The sequence below is a fragment of the Abramis brama genome (assembly GCF_963993115.1).
Source record: "Abramis brama genome assembly, chromosome: 17".
NCBI lineage: Eukaryota > Metazoa > Chordata > Actinopteri > Cypriniformes > Leuciscidae > Abramis > Abramis brama.
In genome coordinates this window covers 26,868,734-26,889,289 of record NC_139979.1, presented here as the reverse complement: position 1 = coordinate 26,889,289, position 20,556 = coordinate 26,868,734, and the positions used below count along the sequence as shown (strand labels likewise).

Genomic DNA, 20,556 nt, shown 5'->3' with positions numbered 1-20,556 from the left:
GACATATTCACACAATTTCTCTGGCACAATTTCAGACAACGGTGCCGTCACAAAACGAAGACAAAGGTAGACAGGATCCAATACGAAGTGATTTTAATATTACAACAAACACAGGAACAGACAGAAGGTTTCACAGTGCGTGTGTGAAACATGGGGTAAACACATACAACACGCAAATATCGACCGACAACCAAAGACTGAAAATAGAGGAACTAAATACACAGAGATAATGAAATGATAACGAACAGGTGTGATGATTAGATGAGTGTCCATGACAACTGATGACTGGCTGGAAAATCAAACAATGAATAAACCATACATTTTCCTACACACTTAAAAAGTGCATCTAGCTTTGGTAATATTTATTAGGAATTTCCTGATTAAAGTTAAAGTTAAAGTTCCAACAATAGTTAGCAGATTTCTTGAAGTGCAAGTGACAGCCCATGTCTTGCTTCTATTACTCAATGGTAGCAACACCTTTTGTTTAGTAGGAGTGAAGGCAGATGAGGATTGACAATTAAAGAAATGAGAAGTGCCCTCCTGATAATGGTGACATTGATTATAATAAGTAATTGCTTAACCACTAAAAAGTATGTTCTATATAGTAAGAATGTTATCTGAACATACTACATTTGCCATGTTGTCATTATCTTGTGACCTACCGGCGTCAGTTACGCTTCACTGCCATTCACAGATCCTCTCACGTGACGAAACGAGAATGCACAAATAAGAAATGAGAAGCACCCATCGAGTTGTAGTCAAGAGCATAATCACCTGACCTGATATGATGCTATCCTGTGCCTTATCTCCTGCTCCCTGATTACTGCTTTACAAGGTAATCATTAATATTCCTGAATCACCATTAAATGTGAGGAATGTAATTGATCTCCATTCAGTTTAGCCTGTTCTCACTGAAAAAAAAATATCTTTAAAACTACACTACATTCTTTAAAATATATTCTTTTGTGTTCAGCAGAAGAAAGAAACTCATACAGGTTTGAAACAACTTGAGGGTGAGATCAGATGGCAACATTGTTTTATGTTGACAGTACATTTCAGTTGTATTTTCAATGTTTGAACAAACATTATTTAGAATGAACACCACAATGTAACATTCCAACAATATTACCAAGGATTCTTTTTGTTAATTTCAATGTTGATTCAACAGCAAAGATGTAGAATCAGCATCATAGTGTAAAGTTGATTCAATGACATTACCATTGATTTTTTGTTGTTGTTGAAATCTCACTATTGTTTCAACATTAATTGTGGGTGCAATAGTGATACTGAACCAACATTACTCTATAACATTAATCCAATGCAATTAGTGTTGACACATCAACATTGACTGATAATCTATGTAGTTTGTATTATATTATTTCTTTCTTTTAAACGTCTGATGTAATTTCTTGTATTTATATTTATTTATTCCTGATTGTCCCCCCTTCATGAAGACATGACACTCTTGCCAGCTAGCACTGGAAAACAATAATCTTGTTGTTTAGTGACTTACATCCAATTATGAACCGTAAACTGAATTTAAGATAAGACTAAAAAAACTGGAATTTATTTGAGGAATTACAGAGGAAGTACACATTCTTGGCAAGTTTTAATATTGTTTTTGTACATTCTTAGTTACACACAATCATATATGATTGTGTGTAACTAAGAATGTACAAAAACAATATATAACGTCTCTAACCAGCTCACGAGACATGTGAATTGTTAAAAATTCTTACCGAATAGTTTTCACAATGAAGTAGATGATAACAGCCAAACCTATACATCCACACAGAGACCCGATCACAATCGCTGTGATTTCACCTGAGACAGAGACAAAATGTTACATTTCTCAAGAGAACTATAATAATTGAGCAATACTTAGCATAGATATTTTCTAAGAGAGCTGATTGAAAAGATAAAAACAATTTAACAAATAATACTGAATGTTTAGACAGTAAAATGATTAATATAATAATTGGTATAATATAAAATGTTTCTCACCAGCAGTATAAATTTTAACTGAGACTGGGGAGAGAAACGGTGAAACAAAGAAGAATTAGACACAGTACAAGCATGATGCTATTTTTTAAGCAACATTCATATCTTTTCAATGACAAACCGATTCACCCAAAAAAGACAATTCTGTCATCATTTACTCATCCTTATGTTATTCAAAAATGGTGTGCTGTTATTTTGGTGGAACACAAAAGGCCAAATTTTTTGAAGAATCAGTAAGTTGCTCTTTTCTATGCAATGACAGTTCATGGTATGTCAGGTTTAAAAAGGAAAAGACTCAAGATTCAATCTGTAAATTCCAAGTCTTCTTAATTCATACAATATTTTGTTATAAATTCACTTATAATCTTCCCTTTTGCCAAAGCATGTCCATGTCAGATTCAACTATGTCACATAATAGTTTGTGCTATAGCAGAATGTGACACTCCAGTACACATATGCAGAATAGTGTCACAGACTGCTGTATAGTATTTCTAACAAAGATGCGTGATGCAGAATGAACGAAGAGATAATCACAATTATCTGTTTAATAATCACAGAGAGCGGTGGCACACTACACATAACATTAACGCAAGACCTTGAACTGATGAAAACTGAAGGCTTAAGAAAATTTAAGAACATCAAGAGTGTTGGATGAAGTGGTCGTGGACCTAGTCAATTAAAAGCAAAGCAGCAAATACATCCTATTGTTTGCCAGCGATAAAGATCTTTATTAGTTGAACATCTGCATATGCTGTCTGTGAATGATAGCTACATTCAATTTCAATTCATTCAGGTAATACGTTTTACAACCAAATAGATTATTATGCCACAATAACACTACTACAATGTATAAAATTACCAGTTGTTGTTTTACATAAACCTTAATTTATACATGATGAATGAGCACCGGCCAACCTGCAGTAATTTGAGTATTGCACAGAAGAAGATCCGTCAATGTGCATTTGATGATTGTTTGTGTTCAGACATTCAGTAGTGGATATCAGTGCGAGCACATGTGAAGAGTTTTCACTGTCAGTGGTTCCTGCTGTGTTTTGATACTGTTCAAATAACACAAATAAGAGACGGGAAAACAGTGTTCTTCTTTTGGTTTACTGCGCAATATGAATTACCAAACTTTGTGAACACAGGTATTTTGGACAATGAACTGGCCAACCAAAATCGAACCCAGAGTTAATCTCTAGACTGGCCAAATACAATTCAATACACTACAGTTCCCTTTACATGCATTTGAACGCAAAACTCTGCAGGTTCACTTTATTTCGACATTGTCTAATAATCCAAATGTAGTTGTATACGTTATTATTATACAAAGCAAAGGACATGCAATGATATTTGGGCTACAGCTGCCTAGTCTCTTCTATGTTTGTTGCAGAGATATCTAATTATGATAATAATAATAATCATTTAAATTCAATATCTATCTAAATATTAAAAATGTTATTGTATTGTTATATAGGCTATATATGATCCGAAGTAACTAGTAAATTGCTACTTGAGTAGATTTTTCATTGGATACTTTTATACTCTTACTCAAGTAACTAAAGTCCTCATGAAATCAAAATTGACCCTATTTACTTTGTCAGCACACATTACTGGTCTTAGGGTGAACAATTTATCCGTGCACATTAATACACAGAAAAAATAGTCTGTCATGGTAATCTTTCATCAAAATCTGAAAAGTTACTTCCAGTCTGGAATGTCGTTCCTTCTCCGATGACGTCAGTTTGATGGCTTGGGTTGAAAACACTTAACCACTCTCCTCCAACTGTTAGTCTGCTATGAGCGAGAGATGGAGAGGAGGTGCGCTGAAGTAAAACCCTCTATTCAGTATTCCGCACTGAAGAAAAATGAGTTGCTACTTATGGTTCACAGGGTATTTAAGATTATTACTTTTACTTTTTCTTTGAGTAAATATTTATAGTTATTATTTTGAATAATATATAAATATATGTATATATAAATATACACTATAAATAAATAGTAAATAATATATAGTACTTACTATAGTACTATATTAGTTTTTGGATACTCTTCCCACCTTTGATAATACTGCGTTCATGCCATGTCGTAATTACCGTAATGGTTCTGAACTTTAAAAAGCCTTCACGTGTGTGTAGAACTTGTAATTACAATGTGTAAACCTGCAATTTTCTGAGAGCTACAAATTTGTTCCACGTGGCCGCTGTACCACCTAACCACTTCAGATTAAAGGTGTGTTCGAAGGTGTGAAGCGGCACTGTGCAGACCGATCGGTGTATGATATCAAAGTACTGCAAGAGCGATTCGAAAGCATACAGAGCTTTATTTACGGTAATTACGACATGGCGTGAAAGCAGCATAAGGTGAAAAAAATATATACTAAAATGTATTTGAAATACATTTATGTTGTGCTAAGTATACTACAAATACATTTACATGATGTACTTTTGGTGTACTAAACTGTTAAAGTCTGCTAAATTGGAACAACTAATTTTGTACTGAATGCACTTTAATTGTGTAGAAGTTGTGCTGAAGTCCAACTAAAGATATACTTAAGTATACTTCATTGTGCTAAAGTGGAACTATTGCAAGTACACTTTAGGTACAGTTTAAATATCTTGCATTTAAAGACTGATATTATACAGAGATCATACAATCCTTCTTAATAAAGAAATTAAAACACATTTTAGGCTTAATATTAAGAATATTGCACATATATAATGTGCATTGTGCAATAATGAAATCCAAATAAATCCTTTATTACTCCAAATAAAGTTTAATTATAATTTTATATCAGTAAGTCATGGATTAGAAGTATACTATGAAATAAATGTAATTTTAATAGATTTTTGAATAGTTTTTTTTTGGGGGGGGGGAAATAGTTTTTTTCATTGTTGAAAGAAAGTCTTTTTTGAATGAAATAATGTAAATGATGACAGAATATGTGGGGGTGGGGGATGGGGGGTGGGGATGGGGGCTGTCTGTTGATAATTTACCATGTAAAACTGTTGTTTATGTTGGAAACATTTGACAATATCCTAAATTACTTTGTGCTGCTCATCCCACTCAAGCACACAAGCACACACACACACACACACACACATACATGATTACAATAAACTCTGTGTTCACAGGCGTTTTTGAAAAACTAATCAGCCATCATGTAAACAAAGAGCACAGCTCCATAATCCCCCACCCCCGACCCTATTCTCTCCCCCACTCCCTCTTTCATGCTTTCTTTCTCCTACCAGATATGAAAGAGGACAGGACAATTCTGTTGTTAAGTGGCTGGGTGGCACGATAGTTATCCTGGAGAACCATGGGCTCTGCTTCTTCTGCTTTGCTGGAGTACAACAGTGTCTCTAATTTCATTAGCTAATGAGAAGAGAAGAGAAGAGAAGAGAAGAGAAGAGAAGAGAAGAGAAGAGAAGAGAAGAGAAGAGAAGATTAACACATCTTTATTAAATACAATTCCTCTTCAATACATCACTGTTCACAAATTCCTCATTCGCATCACATTATCTCTTAGCATTTTAGTCATTCTTAAAAAAAGGAAGATGTGTTCGTAGTTTTGCTGGCCAGATTCAAAAGTTGAATCTATCAACTAACGTTTGCTCCGCTGTTGGGAAAACGCTCTGGTTGGTTGAAGCGCTGTCCTATTGCGTGCAGAGGGAATTTGAAAGACAGCCGTTTATCCCGCCCCTCGGATTGAGCCGTGTCTATGGTGAGTTGCCAGACCTAACATCTTGATGTAGGTCTGGCTTGCCAGGCTAGTAGATGTGCACAAAACAGAGGAGTCATTGATAACTTTGTGATGAACTGGTTTAATGTGTGACGTCTCGTAGCATCCGAACACCCGCTTCCCTTCCTGCTCTCCGACCCCCCACCTTGTCCATTTGCAAACATCCGGCTACCATACAAATATGAATATGTGCAACATACACATTTTCTACATATTTCCCTTTTTTTTTTTTTTTACTTTAACAAGTGCAATATAGAAATAAACACTAACAACATGTAGCACGTGCTCCCATCTATTATGAACAACGCCGTGCTGTGTAAGCAATCAGTGTGTAACAAAGTCTTTGAACCTTGAATTTGGCTTGGACACCATTCCTGATCAAGTGACAACAAGTGGAGCTGGATCCTCTTGCCTGAAACTGTCACTGTTTTGTGGTGACGGCATGTCACATCCATTTTTTGGAGTGTCATGTAGCACCGCAGCACATGGGCTTGCTTGGGGTTCTGGAAAGATCATGGGCACGGACGTGGTGATGGTAGGACAGTGTGATTCAGTTACTCGTAGAAGTTGACGGCGGTTCCTTACATAGGTCTTACCATGAGACTGGACAATATAACTGTTGGGTTGGAGGGCATTTCCCGAAACCGTGGCCAGTTTGTCAAACCCACAGGTCGTCTCCATGCGTACCGTCTGCCCAGGCTCCAGATGCGAAAGGTGTCTGGCAGATTTGTCATGGCTTATCCTTCCTTTTTGTGTGAATAAAGCAGCCTGAACATTAGTCTCAACTCTCGGTGTGAGCTGGGATGGTACCATGGGGATCAGAGACTTGTGTGTCGGGACAGTAGACGTTGCGCTGGAGAAGGCATGCCAACCCTGGGTGTGTTTCGCAGGTTGAGCAAGGCTGCATGAATGTCAGAACCATCACATTCACATTTTTTTAGGAGATGCTTTGCAGATCTGAAAACACGCTCCATTGTCTTTGATAACTTTGTGATGAACTGGTTTAATGTTTGACGTCTCATAGCATCCAAACACCCGCTTCCCTTCCCTTCCACTCTACTAGTGTCTTTTGTATAGAAATCACCAATTCTTCTGGCTTTAAAACCTTCTCTGCCCCACTTTAATCCTCCTGGTAACTCTGGAAGCCATTGACATACTGCATATCATTCACTCTTACTCCAATTTACTTTAGCAGTGGATGCCTTTTCATATACCTCTATGCTTTTTATAAGATTATTGACATCTACAGTACATGTCCACTTAAAACTACTAATAGCTCAATTCTATTACAATTAGAATAATTCGGTATTAAAAACCCTTTAAGATCTTTTCTCATTCTTCTTAATAATAGTTCAATGGAAATTATGTATAATTGACCAGAGAGTGGGCACCCTTGCCTAATTCCTCTTTTTTACAGGGATTGATGCTCTCAACCCTCCTCCCACCATCACAATACAGAAACATCACAATATCCAATAATTTGTTTTGATTTTATCCAAGAAATAAACCTATCACCAAAAGCACTCAAAACTTTGAAAAAATATCCATGGTCCACTAAAAAATGTGTGATCTATTTATGAAAAAACAACAAAAAAAAAACAACAACAATGTTAATATTCTCTTTAAAGCTCGATCCATAATACAGGTACACAATAAGTCTGATCACTATGAATAATTTTGTTCAGATAGCATTTCATCCGGTTCTCTAAATATTTGGTGAAAATGTTGTAATCCATAAATAAAAGAGAAACATGTCTCAAAGTATTCAAAAATCCTGAATCCCCTTTTTTAGGTAACAGGGATAATCCTGCTCATTTTAATTAATTAATCATTTTCAAAACAAACACTCTTGATACTTCATAAAAACCTTTTCCCAAAATGTTCCAAAAATGACAAAAGAAATCGTCTCGGGTTACTTGACTGTAACCCTGTTCCCTGAGAAGTGGGAAATGAGATGCTGCACTGATTTAAGCGCTATGGGAAAACATCTTTGTTTGACCGGTTGTGAACACGTGTGGCAAACACGGCAAGAGTTTGGCTTAAATAAACTCTGATGATGACGTCATTGGAATGCGCACGTCAGAGGCTATAAATACTGTAGATGTGATACAGGTGCACTTTTAGGTCACTTTTTCTGAAGAACCTCCTGAACATGCCCCCAGTGCAGCAATGCAGCGCAGCATCTCATTCACGCTTTTTCAAGGAATAGGGTTACACTCAAGTAACCTGAGACATTCCCTTTCAAATGCTACTCTCAATGCTGCGCTGATTTAAGCGCTGTGGGAACGAGAATGCCAACGCCTTCGCTCTGGAAGTGTCTGGACCCCTCAAGGTTGTGTAGTGTGTGCACACAAACACGTGAAAGGCCTCATACATGAGTTTGGGATGTCGACTCAAAGACGTGTGAGCCCGGAGTAACATCCAAACTATAGAATGTCATAAATCTGTGTGGAGAGGACCAGCCTGCCGCATCACATACTTGCTGCAAGGGGGCGCTTCTTGCTAAAGCCCTGGAGGATGCAACCCCCCAGTAGAATGAGCCCTAATGCCCGGAGGTGAAGCTTGACCACATGCCTCATAGGCTAGGGTGATGGCATCCCTCACTCAATGCGACATAGTCTGCTGTGTGGCGGCCACCCCCACGTTACAGACCCCATGACAAATTAACAGCTACTCTGACTTATGCCACTGGCTAGTGCCGTGGACGTAAATCTGAAATGCTACGGCGTAGTAAATGACAGAGGACAGAAGGCTTCGAGAATGACCGGATGCACGGTCGAAAATGGAACTTTGGGAAGATAGTCGGGGTGAGGGTGCAAAGTAGTCTTGACCAGTCCAGGGGCAAAGTCTAAACAGGATGGCAAATCTGATAGAGCCTGTCGACGAGATAGCCATAAGGAAAACCATTTTTAGAGTCAGAAGCTTGACTGGCGCTCATTCTAGTGGTTCAAAGGGGTTGTTGACTAGCCCCTCAAGTACCATGGCTAAGTCCCATGAGGGAACTTTCACTCTGTCGGGTGGTCTCAGTCGCCTAGCTCCATGAATGAAGTGGGCGATCAGAGGGCATTTACCCATTGAAACCCTGTCCATAAGAGCATGGCAAGCCAAAATGGGGGTCACAAATTCTCTGAGAGTAGCAGGACATATGCCTGTTGACAACTTTTCCTGCAGAAACTCCAGCACCAGAACAATCTTGCAGTGAACTGGGTCTGCATGATGTATAGTACACCACCTTTCAAAGACATGCCACTTAAGGACGTACATTTTTCTAGTGGAGGGAGCCCTAGCACTTAGAATAGTCTCTATTACATCCGCTGCAAGTCCAGCGTCTTTTAGCTGGTCTCCCTCAGGGGCCAAACATGAAGGTTCCAAAGTTCGGAGCGGGGATGGAATATCATCCACTGTGCCTGAGATAGAAGGTCCCTCCTGTTCAGTATTGCCCTTGGCGAACCGTCGAGGAGGGATACAATTTCCAAGAACCAAACTCTCTGCCAACGAGGCGCTATCAGCAAGAGGCAAGACCCTTTTTGACGACCTTGGCCAGAACTCCTGAGAGCAGAGTGATTGGTGGAAACACAAAAAGGCGCTTTCTGGGCCATGCAAGTAGTAAAGTGAAAAGTAAAGGGGACATTGCGTGTTCATTAGTGTTTCCTGTGAAGCGAAGAGAATTCTGCTTTGTGAAATCTTTCCCAGATCTGAATGACTATATCGAGTTGGAGCTTCCAATCTCTGTGTGTCACCTCCCATCTGGAGAGTAAACCTGCTGCAACATTTGTGCTTCCAGGAATGTATCGTCATGAGGGACAGGAACCTAAAGCAGAATCTGATGTGCTAGTTTGTTCAAACGGCGCAAACGCAGTCCGCCTTGGCAATTTTATGTAGGCGACTACTGCAGTGTTGTCTACCCGCACTAGGACATGATAGCCCCTTAACTGGTGGAGGATGTACTTCAGGGTCATAAATACAGCCATCAGTTCGAGGCAATTGATGTTCCAATCAAGAGGACAATTTCTCCAGATCTCTAGGGCTGGACAGCTATCTAAGACCTTAGCCCTTATTTGCCTCTGGGGATTGGGCCTTGGATGAAATCCTCTGGCTCTGAGCCACAGCTGAAATGGTCTCATGTGCAGTTCCAAAGGTATCACTGTGGACACGGCTGCCATAAGACCTAGAACTCTTTGAAAGTGATGGAAAGTAATTTCCTGAACTAGCCTAAGCTACCTTCTCCTCATCACATAGTCCAGCATTAAAACGTCTAGAATAAAAATCAACTGCAAGTTTTCAAATTTCATTTGGATTGTCCATAATTGTCCCATCTGGACGTCTTAAAGCATAGGATTATGCTCCACATTTTGCTCAAATAAAAAAAGTGCTAGGAGCATCCATATCCTTGATTGAACAAAAATGTGACCTTATTAATGCATTTTTAACTTGTTCTTGCAATAAATGTTTAAATTTTAGCTGCTTCTTACTTAATTCACCACTTTTATTGATTACTTCTTCATTGTCCAGCAACATCTTTTCCATTTCTCCCATTTCACATTGCAAATTTTGAACTGTATTTATAGCTTTTTATATTTGAGACTCATAACTTTGACAAAAAATAATAATAATAATAATAATAATAATAATAATAATATGTACCTTTCAAACCTCCCACCATTGACTTTTATCAATGTGTAATTTTTTTAATCATTATTTGTCATAATTATTTTTCTGTAACCTCCATTTATCCAAAAGATGAGTAAAACTCTTACAAAATAACATTATATTATAAATTCTTATTTAAATGCCAATAATACTGCAATCTAAAAGTCGTTTTTTTATTATATAGTAGTTTATCTATAGCTACCATATCTATAGTTACTCAGAGAAACCACTAGGAATGCAGCATTCATCACTCTATTATTAAAAGACTTACTCATAAATCCTGTCTAACCTAGACCCCTTAAAGGTATAAGTAACCCAAAAATGAAAATTCTATCATTTACTCACCCTCAAGTTGTTCCAAACATGTATGAATTTCTTTCTTCTGCTGAACACAAAATAAGTTATTTTGAAGAATGTAGGAAACCAAACAGTTGATGGACCCCATTGCCTTCCATAGTATTTTCCATTCTATGGAAGGCAATGGAGTCCATCAACTGTTTGGCTAACCGATGACAGAAATATTTTAACTTATTTTAACTTTATTATTTCTTACTTTGATAAATGCATACTGTATACATGTATACCGTTCACTCTGTATCACTGTATCACTAAAATCATGTTCTTGAATCACCTTAGAAAGTACTACACCTGATTGAAAATGATTTTCTTCACCATTTCTATCAACCTTATAATCTTCAGTACAGTTCCAGTCTTCAGCCATTACTATACAACTATATTTTATCATAGCCTATTTTAATGTCTTTTTAAGTCGCGCTGATTGCCATTTTCATCAGAAGTTTTCTCCTTCAAGCGCGAATATCATCTCCTCGCTGACTCAGAAGAAGAAGAAGACAGAAGTCTTTCTGCTCACCGTTGAAACAAACCTCAAGCAGCGGATTAACGGCGCTTCAGTGACTGCAGCTGACTCGGCACTTCTACTCTGCAGCTATTCAGTGACTATTTAAAAGCAAATTTCACTTAAAAAGAGCAAATTATAAGCAATGTTTTTTGCTAAATGTCACGCCACGAGTGTGGCTCATGCAGTGCTCCCCTAATTCCCTCGGATCAGCACAGAGTGCATCGCTTGCCTAGGCCATGCCCACACAGAGGCTACACTCACAGAGACCAGCTTTTCTCACTGCGAGAGCATTTCAGAATTTCAGTTGTGGATCCCAGGGATGGTTCAGCTCTGTCAGCAGCCCCATGGCCAATTCCGTTGAGGAGGGACCTACTCTTCCAAGCAGGGGGGACAATTTGGCATCCCCCAACCTGACTTGTGGAGCCTCCATCTATGGCCACTCAACGGGAGCCTTCTCTTCTTTCCCATACGCTCCTATAGCTGGGCAATCAATTGGGGAAAATGACTTGGTCGTCAAGTTTGAATCTGCCTTGTCCACACATGGTTCCATCCTGGGACCTGTCCACAGTTCTGAGGGCACTCCGATGACCTCTGATTGAGCTGCTCTGCAATGCTCAATGCACGCTCCCGTTATCTCAAGGTTATGTTATTAACCTGGCCTTTTATTGTGGCCAGCCTAAGGCACACCTGTGCAATAATCATGCTGTCTAATCAGCATCTTGCTATGCCACACCTGTGAGGTGGATGGATTATCACGGCAAAGGAAAAGTGCTCACTAACACAGATTTAGACAGATTTGTGAACAATATTTGAGAGAAATAGGCCTTTTGTGTACATAGAAAAAGTCCTAGATCTTTGAGTTCAGCTCATGAAAAATGGGGGCAAAAACAAAAGTGTTGCGTTTATAATTTTGTTCAGTGTACTTGCAGCAGAAGCAGCAGCAGCCTAAAAGGATATATTACACCTAGGCCACTACTACTGTCACATCCAGTAATATGAATATAACAATTTATCTCAAGAATTGTCATGACTGAACTAATGAATATGAAAAGTTAGCATTGCTTGAGCTTTCACACAGTCTCTCTGTACCTGTGAATGAGAGATTTTCACCCTTTCATTGAAGATGGTCCAGAGGACACTCTGGTGGCAGGGTGGAGTGGTGAGTGAGCCATTGTAGCGGAAATATTGGCTGAGGTTGTCAGGCAGCAGTGACTGTATGTCAAATGCAGGGATAGCCACCTTCTGGCCTGCAATAAATCAAACAAATATTAAAAGTTGTAAACATTTTAATGAAATTGTATGTCTTGTATGTTGATTTACAAAGTAACCCAAAAGGCTGAAGCACGGTAATCACACATGTATACAAGTAGATATACTCGCACATGCACACAAATACATGCCTGCATATCTGATGCTGCCCAGATAGTTGAGAATACTACCGTATGCCTGATTAATCTCTTCACCTGCCTGAAAAAACAAACAACTGAATGAGATAAAGTTTGAGTGGTAATTTATATATATATATATATATATATATATATATATATATATATATATATATATATATATATATATATATACTACATGAATATAGGATTTGTTTAAAGAGAAATCACCTCAATTAGAATCCCTAACACAGCCAGGCCATTTTCTTGGGTCACAGCTTCAGACATATTAGCATAAACCTCTGTATTGTAATGGACAATATGGAGCTTAGAGAAAAGAGAGAGTGTGTGTTCAGGTTATAATATATTTAGGCATCTTACATAAGACATGTTTTTCTTTCATAGGTTCGCTCAATGTTGTGAAGTAGCTGACACTATAGAATGGTGCAGGTATGACATCACTTTGTAGGCCAAAACTCGGAATCAAGTTAGCATTTTAGCACATTCAGTTCCATCATCCTGAAGTCAATGGGTTTTTGGTTAAATGGCTGAAATGAACGTGGTTCTATATAGTGTCAACTACTGATACAGCATTGAGTGTACCTATGAAAGTGATCATCTCTGTTACATACATCTCTGTAACCTTGGTTCACTAATGGGGAACATGACACTGCATAGCTGACCATGCTACTTTGTTAAAGCTTTCTTTCTTCATTGAAATCTGAAGAGTGATTGCACATGTGTGTATATAGCCCAAGTGTTTCCTGTGTTTGTTGTTGTTGTCAGATCAGGACGAGGACTCAGTCTGCAGGCACCAAAAAAAAAAAAGAAAAAAAAGAAAACGGTTTTAAACTGAGATAATTTCAAAAAGGCAACAAAAAGGCAGTCAATAATCCAGACCAGAACTCAACAATCCAGACAGGAACAATCTCAGTGGAACTTCCGTGGTAGCGTTCATCTAGCGTAGATGAATGTAACTGCTGAAGAGCCAGAACAAGGCAGTGTAGTGCAGCGGAGGGCACTGTTGAGGCAGGGTGGAGACAAAGACAGTCCATGATCAGAGATCGAGAGCGCAACCAGGGCTGAATGCAGTGGGGAACAAAACTGCCAAAGTATCCCACAGGACATGGCAGAACACAAGACAATGAGGCTGGACTCCAACAAGACAAGGCAGAACACGACACAATGAGGCTGGAACATAGGCTTGCACAAACAACAATCTGGCACAAGACAGCACACTAGAGGAAAATAAATAGGGGACTAAAGGAATAAATTGATACAGAACAGGTGGAAGGAGTGAAACAATAACAAGGTAATGAATGGAATAACAAGGGGGTGGGATAAGATTGTCACGTGTCTGTTCTGTCTTGTGCTGCACATGGGTGTTTGTTGTTTTGTGCCATGTGCTCTCCTGTCTATTGTCTAGCCCCTCCCATCTTGTTATCTGATTATTGGTTAATTTGTCCCACCTGTCTGTCTCGTTACCCTCCTTTGTTGTTCCCCTATTTAGCCTCCTTGTGTTTGTAGTCTTGTGCTGGTTCGTTGTCCGAGTTACCTGTCTTTGATGTTCCTGTCTATTGATTATCTGAGTTCTGAGTTTTCTGCATTTTTGTCTGTGTTTGTTAATTAAATCTCCTCTGCACTTGAATCCTCGTCTCTCGCTCACTCGCCCGTGACAGAACGAACCAGCCAAAATGTGGATTCAGCGGAGCGAGATTTTTTCTTCAGAGGAGGAGAAGGGAAATTCCATTTCCCTATTTGAATATTTCTCCAGATGTGTTCAGAGGACTTTGGAGGAGGAGAGCACCATGTCAGACGGTGATCAGATCGGAGGAGGTGGTCCGGTGGTCCGGAGACAGAGGAGGAGAAGGAAGACCTCCTCTGTGACTATTCCGGTGGTCCCAGTTCCGGTTCTCCCAGTTCCGGTGGTCCCAGTTCCGGTGGTCCCGAGTCCGGTGGTCCCAATTCCGGTGGTCTCAAGACACAGGAGGAGGAGAAGGGTTCCCTCCATAATTGTTCCGGTGGTCCCAGTTCCGGTGGTGCCTGCCGAGCCTGTGTCTTCGGACAAGATGGCCGCCGCCGAGCCTGTTCACGTCACGTCTGCCGGGCCTGTGTCTTCGGACAAGATGGCCGCCACAGAGACTGTTCACGTCACGCCTGCCAATCCTGTGTCTTCGGACAAGATGGCCGCCGCCGAGCCTGTTCACGTCACGCCTGCCGAGCCTGTGTCTTCGGACAAGATGGCCGTCGCCGCGAGTGTTCACGTCACGTCTGCCGAGCCTGTGTCCCCTGACAAGATGGCTGCCGCCGAGAGTGTCCACGTCACACCTGTCGAGCCTGTGTCCTCTGACAAGATGGCCGCCGTCGAGCCTGTGTCTGTTCCTGAGCCTGAGCCGGTGGTGTCTGTTCCTGAGCCTGAGCCGGTGGTGTCTGTTCCTGAGCCTGAGCCGGTGGTGTCTGTTCCTGAGCCTGAGCCGGTGGTGTCTGTTCCTGAGCCGGTGGTGTCTGTTCCTGAGCCTGTTCCTGAGCCGGTGGTGTCTGTTCCTGTTCCTGAGCCTGAGCCAGTGTCTGTTCCTGTGTCTGTTCCTGTGTCTGTTCCTGTGTCTGTTCCTGTGTCTGTTCCTGTGTCTGTTCCTGTGTCTGTTCCTGTGTCTGTTCCTGTGTCTTTGTCTGTGTCTTTGTCTGTGTCTTTGTCTGTGTCTTTGTCTGTGCCTTTGCCTTTGCCTTTGTCTGTGTCTTTGTCTGAACCTGAGCCGGTGGTGCCAGTTCCAGTGCCTGAGCCGGTGGTGCCAGTTCCAGTGCCTGAGCCTGTGGTGCCAGTTCCAGTGCCTGAGCCTGTGGTGCCAGTTCCAGTGCCTGAGCCGGTGGTGCCAGTTCCAGTGCCTGAGCCGGTGGTGCCAGTTCCAGTGCCTGAGCCGGTGGTGCCAGTTCCAGTGCCTGAGCCGGTGGTGCCAGTTCCAGTTCCTGAGCCTGTGGTGCCAGTTCCAGTGCCTGAGCCGGTGGTGCCAGTTCCAGTGCCTGAGCCGGTGGTGCCAGTTCCAGTGCCTGAGCCGGTGGTGCCAGTTCCAGTGCCTGAGCCGGTGGTGCCAGTTCCAGTGCCTGAGCCTGTGGAGCCGGTGGTGCCAGTTCCAGTGCCTGAGCCGGTGGTGCCAGTTCCAGTGCCTGAGCCTGTGGTGCCAGTTCCAGTGCCTGAGCCGGTGGTGCGAGTTCCAGTGCCTGAGCCGGTGGTGCCAGTTCCAGTTCCTGAGCCGGTGGTGCCAGTTCCAGTTCCTGAGCCGTTGGCGTCTGTTCCAGTTCTTGCGCCGTGGCCGCCCGAGGGGTCGTCTCCGCCCTGGCCGCCCGAGGGGTCTTCTCCGCCCTGGCCGCCCGATGGACTGTTTGCTCTGCCCTGGCCGCCCGAGGAGAAGTCTCCGCCCTGGCCGCCCGAGGGAAAGTCTCCGCCCTGGCCGCCCGAGGGAAAGTCTCCGCCCTGGCCGCCCGAGGGAAAGTCTCCGCCCTGGCCGCCCGAGGGAAAGTCTCCGCCCTGGCCGCCCGAGGAAGAGTCTCCGCCCTGGCCGCCGGATGGACTGTTCGCTTTGCCCCGGCCGCCCGACGGTCTGTTCGCTTCGCCCCGGCCACCCGATGTACTGCTTGTTTCGCCCCGGCCACCAGATGGACTGTTTGCTTCGCCCTGTTCCCCCGATGTACTGTCTGTGTCACCCTGGCCCCTTGAGTCTGTTACCCCCTGTTTCTATTTCCCTTCTTGGACCTGGCCCCCCGTCCCTCCCGTCCCGCCCTGGTCTGTCCCTCCCGTCCCTAGTGGAGCGTCTGGTAGCCGCTCCTTAAGGAGGGGGTAATGTCACGTGTCTGTTCTGTCTTGTGCTGCACATGGGTGTTTGTTGTTTTGTGCCATGTGCTCTCCTGTCTATTGTCTAGCCCCTCCCATCTTGTTATCTGATTATTGGTTAATTTGTCCCACCTGTCTGTCTCGTTACCCTCCTTTGTTGTTCCCCTATTTAGCCTCCTTGTGTTTGTAGTCTTGTGCTGGTTCGTTGTCCGAGTTACCTGTCTTTGATGTTCCTGTCTATTGATTATCTGAGTTCTGAGTTTTCTGCATTTTTGTCTGTGTTTGTTAATTAAATCTCCTCTGCACTTGAATCCTCGTCTCTCGCTCACTCGCCCGTGACAAAGATGCCACGATAACAGAGAAGCACATGGTGAACTGTCAAATCGAACCCACGTAGTCCAAACCAACACAAAGACAAAGACAGGGAAAAAACGGACAGATCAGCCCAAGGACATGACATTTGTCAGTTTGTTTCTGTGCTCAGTTCTCCTTGTGTTTTGTTTTCTGGTCTTTAAGTTAAATTGTATTTTTTGTTACTTTAATAAAACTCTGAGTTTCACCCACATTACAGAACAGCAGACCAAGAAATGGATACAGCAGAGGAGCTCTTGTACTTTTGTCATGACATTCCAAAACCCTCAAGTTCAGTGGTTCTTTCCCTGTTGTTAATGCTTCCCATGGTGGTTTCCACCATGCTGTGTGTGGGCCATGCACACAACCGTTGGACACCCATGCCCTGAGAAGGTGGTATCCGCACCTGGACTCTCTACCACAGTCATGGAGGCCCTTTCTGCTTGTTCTGTCATGGTCACACAGCCTGTCTCTGAGTTCCCAGTGTTTCCTGACTGTTTTGTCACAGTTAGCCCTGCTTGCTCCACCGTGATAGTCTCCAGCTTTGCAGTAGTTTCCTGTTCCGCCTGCACTGCCCTGGTGATCTTCTACAGCACTCTGGTGGTCTTCTGCTTCGCCTGCACTGCCCTGCTGATCTTCTACTGACTCTGGTGGTCTCCTGTAGCACTCTGGTGGGCTTCTGCTTCGCCTGCACTGCCCTGGTGATCTTCTACGGCACTCTGGTGGTCTCGTGTAGCACTCTGGTGGTCTTCTGCTCCGTCTGCGCTGCCCTGGTGATCTTCTGCTTTGCCTGTGCCACCCTGGTGGTCTCCTGCGCCCCTCTAGTGTTCCCTACTTTAATTGATCTAGGAGCCTATCTTCTATTAATATCCCAGAATGGAACTACTTATGTCGTAAAAATGGTTGTTATGATTCTTTTTAATCTAATTTTGATTTTAAAACATTCCTGTTGTCTCTCAACAATGCTGCACAATACTGATAATCTGCATCCTATTTGCTCATCTTCTAATGCACCTCTCTCTGTATCTGTGGGTCTTTGGAATTGTCAGTCAGCAGTCAACAAAGCTGACTTCATTCCAGCCTTTGCAACTCAATCTACTCTCAATATCTCGGGCTTGACCGAGACCTGGATTCGTCCAGAGGACTCAGCAATCCCCGTGGCTCTCTCTAACAATTTCTCTCACACCCCTCATCAGTCTGGGAGGGGTGGGAGCACAATGTTCTCATTTCTAACAATTAGAAGTACTCAACTCACTCTTCTCTTAGCAATAACATTTCGTTTGCATTTCATGCTATTACATGAAACATTTCCTGTTAAAATCCATATTGTTGTAATTTATCGCTCCCCAGGTCAAATGAGTACCTTTGTAGAGGAGCTGTATGTGCCCACATCCAGGAGCCCACTTGTAGTCTTTGGTGATTTCAACAGCCATCTGGAGATGCCTTATGCTAAAGACTTCCACTCTCTCCTAGCCTCATTTGATCTAAAACCAGCTCATCACCACAGGTACTCACAAATCAGGCAACCAACTTGACCTAATTTACACGTGCAACTGCATCACATAAAGTTTTTGGTAAAACCTCTGCACATTTCCGATCATTTCTTCACTACTTTTAATCTAGAACTCACTACTTGTGCACCACCAACCCCTCTCCCAGTTTCAGACATAACATGCGCTCACTTTCTCCCTACCATCTTTCCTAAGTTGTGTCATCGTCTCTTCCCTGATTATCATCTCTGGAAGTAAATACCGCAACGGACACTTTATGTTCCACTTTAACTTCTTGTCTAGCCAATATCTGTCCTCTCTCTTCCAGGCCAGCGTGTGCTACCAGTGTTGGGGAAGCTACTCTCAAACTGTAGCTTGACAAGTTACAAGCTACTCATAAGTTAAAGTAGTTAAGATACAGTCAAGCTACCCTTCTGAAAAAGTAGTTAGCTACACTATAAGTTACTATCAAAAAGTAGAAACTTTTTAAAAATTAGTACATATCTACTACATTAGTCTCTAGTAATATGGCACATTGTCTTAGAGCTCAAACATGAATTGGGGCTCAGGTCAGGAAGCAGACAGGCTGGCTAAACCGACCGTCTGCTAGTTGTCTCAAGTCACCGAGGTCAGATAAATCCCATCACATAGAGACTCTTTCACCTAGATATCATCATATAGAGACTGTTCCCCGAATTAGGAAATACAAAACACTTCCAAACCCATCTAAGGGAATTTTTTTTATTTTATGTTCAACAAATAAAAAACAGATATAATACAAATGAGCAAATGATAAAGCTTGGGTTGCTGAATATTCAATCCCTTACTTCAAAAGCACGTACTGTTAATGATATGATTACAGACTACTTTGGCTAAAACCAAACGATTACATTACTTTAAATGAGTCCACCCCCCCCCCACCCCCCCAAGATTACGGGTATAAACATGAACCTCATCCACATGAACATAAACCTGATGCTGTAATTTATAGTCATATTTTCAGAATTACTAAGAAGTCTAGTTTCAAAATATAATTATTTTGAAGTGTTTAATGTAACAATATCTAGTGTAAATGATAAATCATGTTTGAGATTTGTGCTGGCTACTGTATACAGGCCACCAGGGCACCATAAAGACTTTATCAAAGAATTTGCTGACTTTCTATCAGAGTTAGTATTGGCTGCAGATAAAGTCCTAATTGTTGGTGATTTTAATATACATGTAGATAACGAAAAAGATGCATTGGGATTGGCATTTAAAGACATTCTTAACTCTATTGGAGTTAGACAACATGTGTCAGGACCTACTCACTGTCGTAATCATACTAATATCTAATATTACATGGAATCAATGTTGATGCCGTTGAAATTCTGCAGCAGAGCGATGACATCTCAGATCATTATCTGGTCTCGTGTAAATGTCAGGATAGAAACCAGGAGATCGGAGGTAAGTGATTCAAACACAGCTTTATTTACAGATGACCAGAGTGCAAGGTGAGTATTCATTGAATTCAAGTGCATATTCCGTGAAGATAACTCGATGTGGGGCGAAAAGCAGGTAAGCACTTTTACTTCGGATAAGTTGATGTCAAGCAATCACAGTTCAGTAATATTAGTCTCTTCTCTTTCAGATGCGGTCGGCAGCAAGCACGCTCGGATGAAACACTGGAAACTCGAAGGAACACAGGATCTCAGGCAGCATGGACTCGGACAGGAATTCTGAAGACAGCACAACAATGACATAGAGGTTAGTGTTTCAGGTAAGTATACATTACATCTTGGAGTCTTGATGCATCAGAGGAAAAGGAGACAACGGAATATGATCTGTTCCTGTTGGAGGCTTGACAAAGACTAAAATCACAGTGAGAGTTTTATGAATTGTCTGATGAGGTAATTGATGATGAACAGGTGTGTGCGATTAATATTCTGGAGAGAGTGATCTTTGAGTTGTGGATTGAAACGAGCTTGATTGATCTCTGACATTACCCCCCCCCCAGAGTCCGCGCCAGCGGACCTAGGACCCCGACGTCGTGGGGGTCTACCTCGAGGTCTTGGAGCAGGTCTTTCAGGATGTTGTACATGGAATTCAGTGAGTAGAATGGGGTCGAGGATGTCTCTACGAGGTACCCAACACCTCTCCTCTGGTCCATAATCCTCCCAGTCTACCAGGTATTCGAGTTGACCACCTCGACGTCGGGAGTCCAAGATCTCCCTTACAGTATAGATGGGTTCGGCTTCAATGGGAGGTACTGG

At 42.0% G+C, this 20,556-nt stretch overlaps 1 protein-coding gene across 3 annotated transcripts in view; it reads right to left on the bottom strand.

Annotated features, from left to right (window-relative positions):
* Nucleotides 1-20,556, bottom strand: part of ca14 (carbonic anhydrase XIV) — a 50,757-nt gene that overhangs the window by 12,884 nt on the left and 17,317 nt on the right. For all 3 annotated transcript variants that reach the window (XM_084089571.1, XM_084089570.1, XM_084089572.1), the window contains exons 5-10: nucleotides 12,869-12,964; nucleotides 12,653-12,719; nucleotides 12,342-12,499; nucleotides 5,250-5,376; nucleotides 2,005-2,028; nucleotides 1,740-1,824 (exon numbers count right to left, since the gene is read on the bottom strand). In XM_084089571.1, coding sequence (XP_083945697.1) covers nucleotides 1,740-1,824; nucleotides 2,005-2,028; nucleotides 5,250-5,376; nucleotides 12,342-12,499; nucleotides 12,653-12,719; nucleotides 12,869-12,964 — 557 coding nt within the window. The remainder of the gene's footprint in view (nucleotides 1-1,739; nucleotides 1,825-2,004; nucleotides 2,029-5,249; nucleotides 5,377-12,341; nucleotides 12,500-12,652; nucleotides 12,720-12,868; nucleotides 12,965-20,556) is intronic.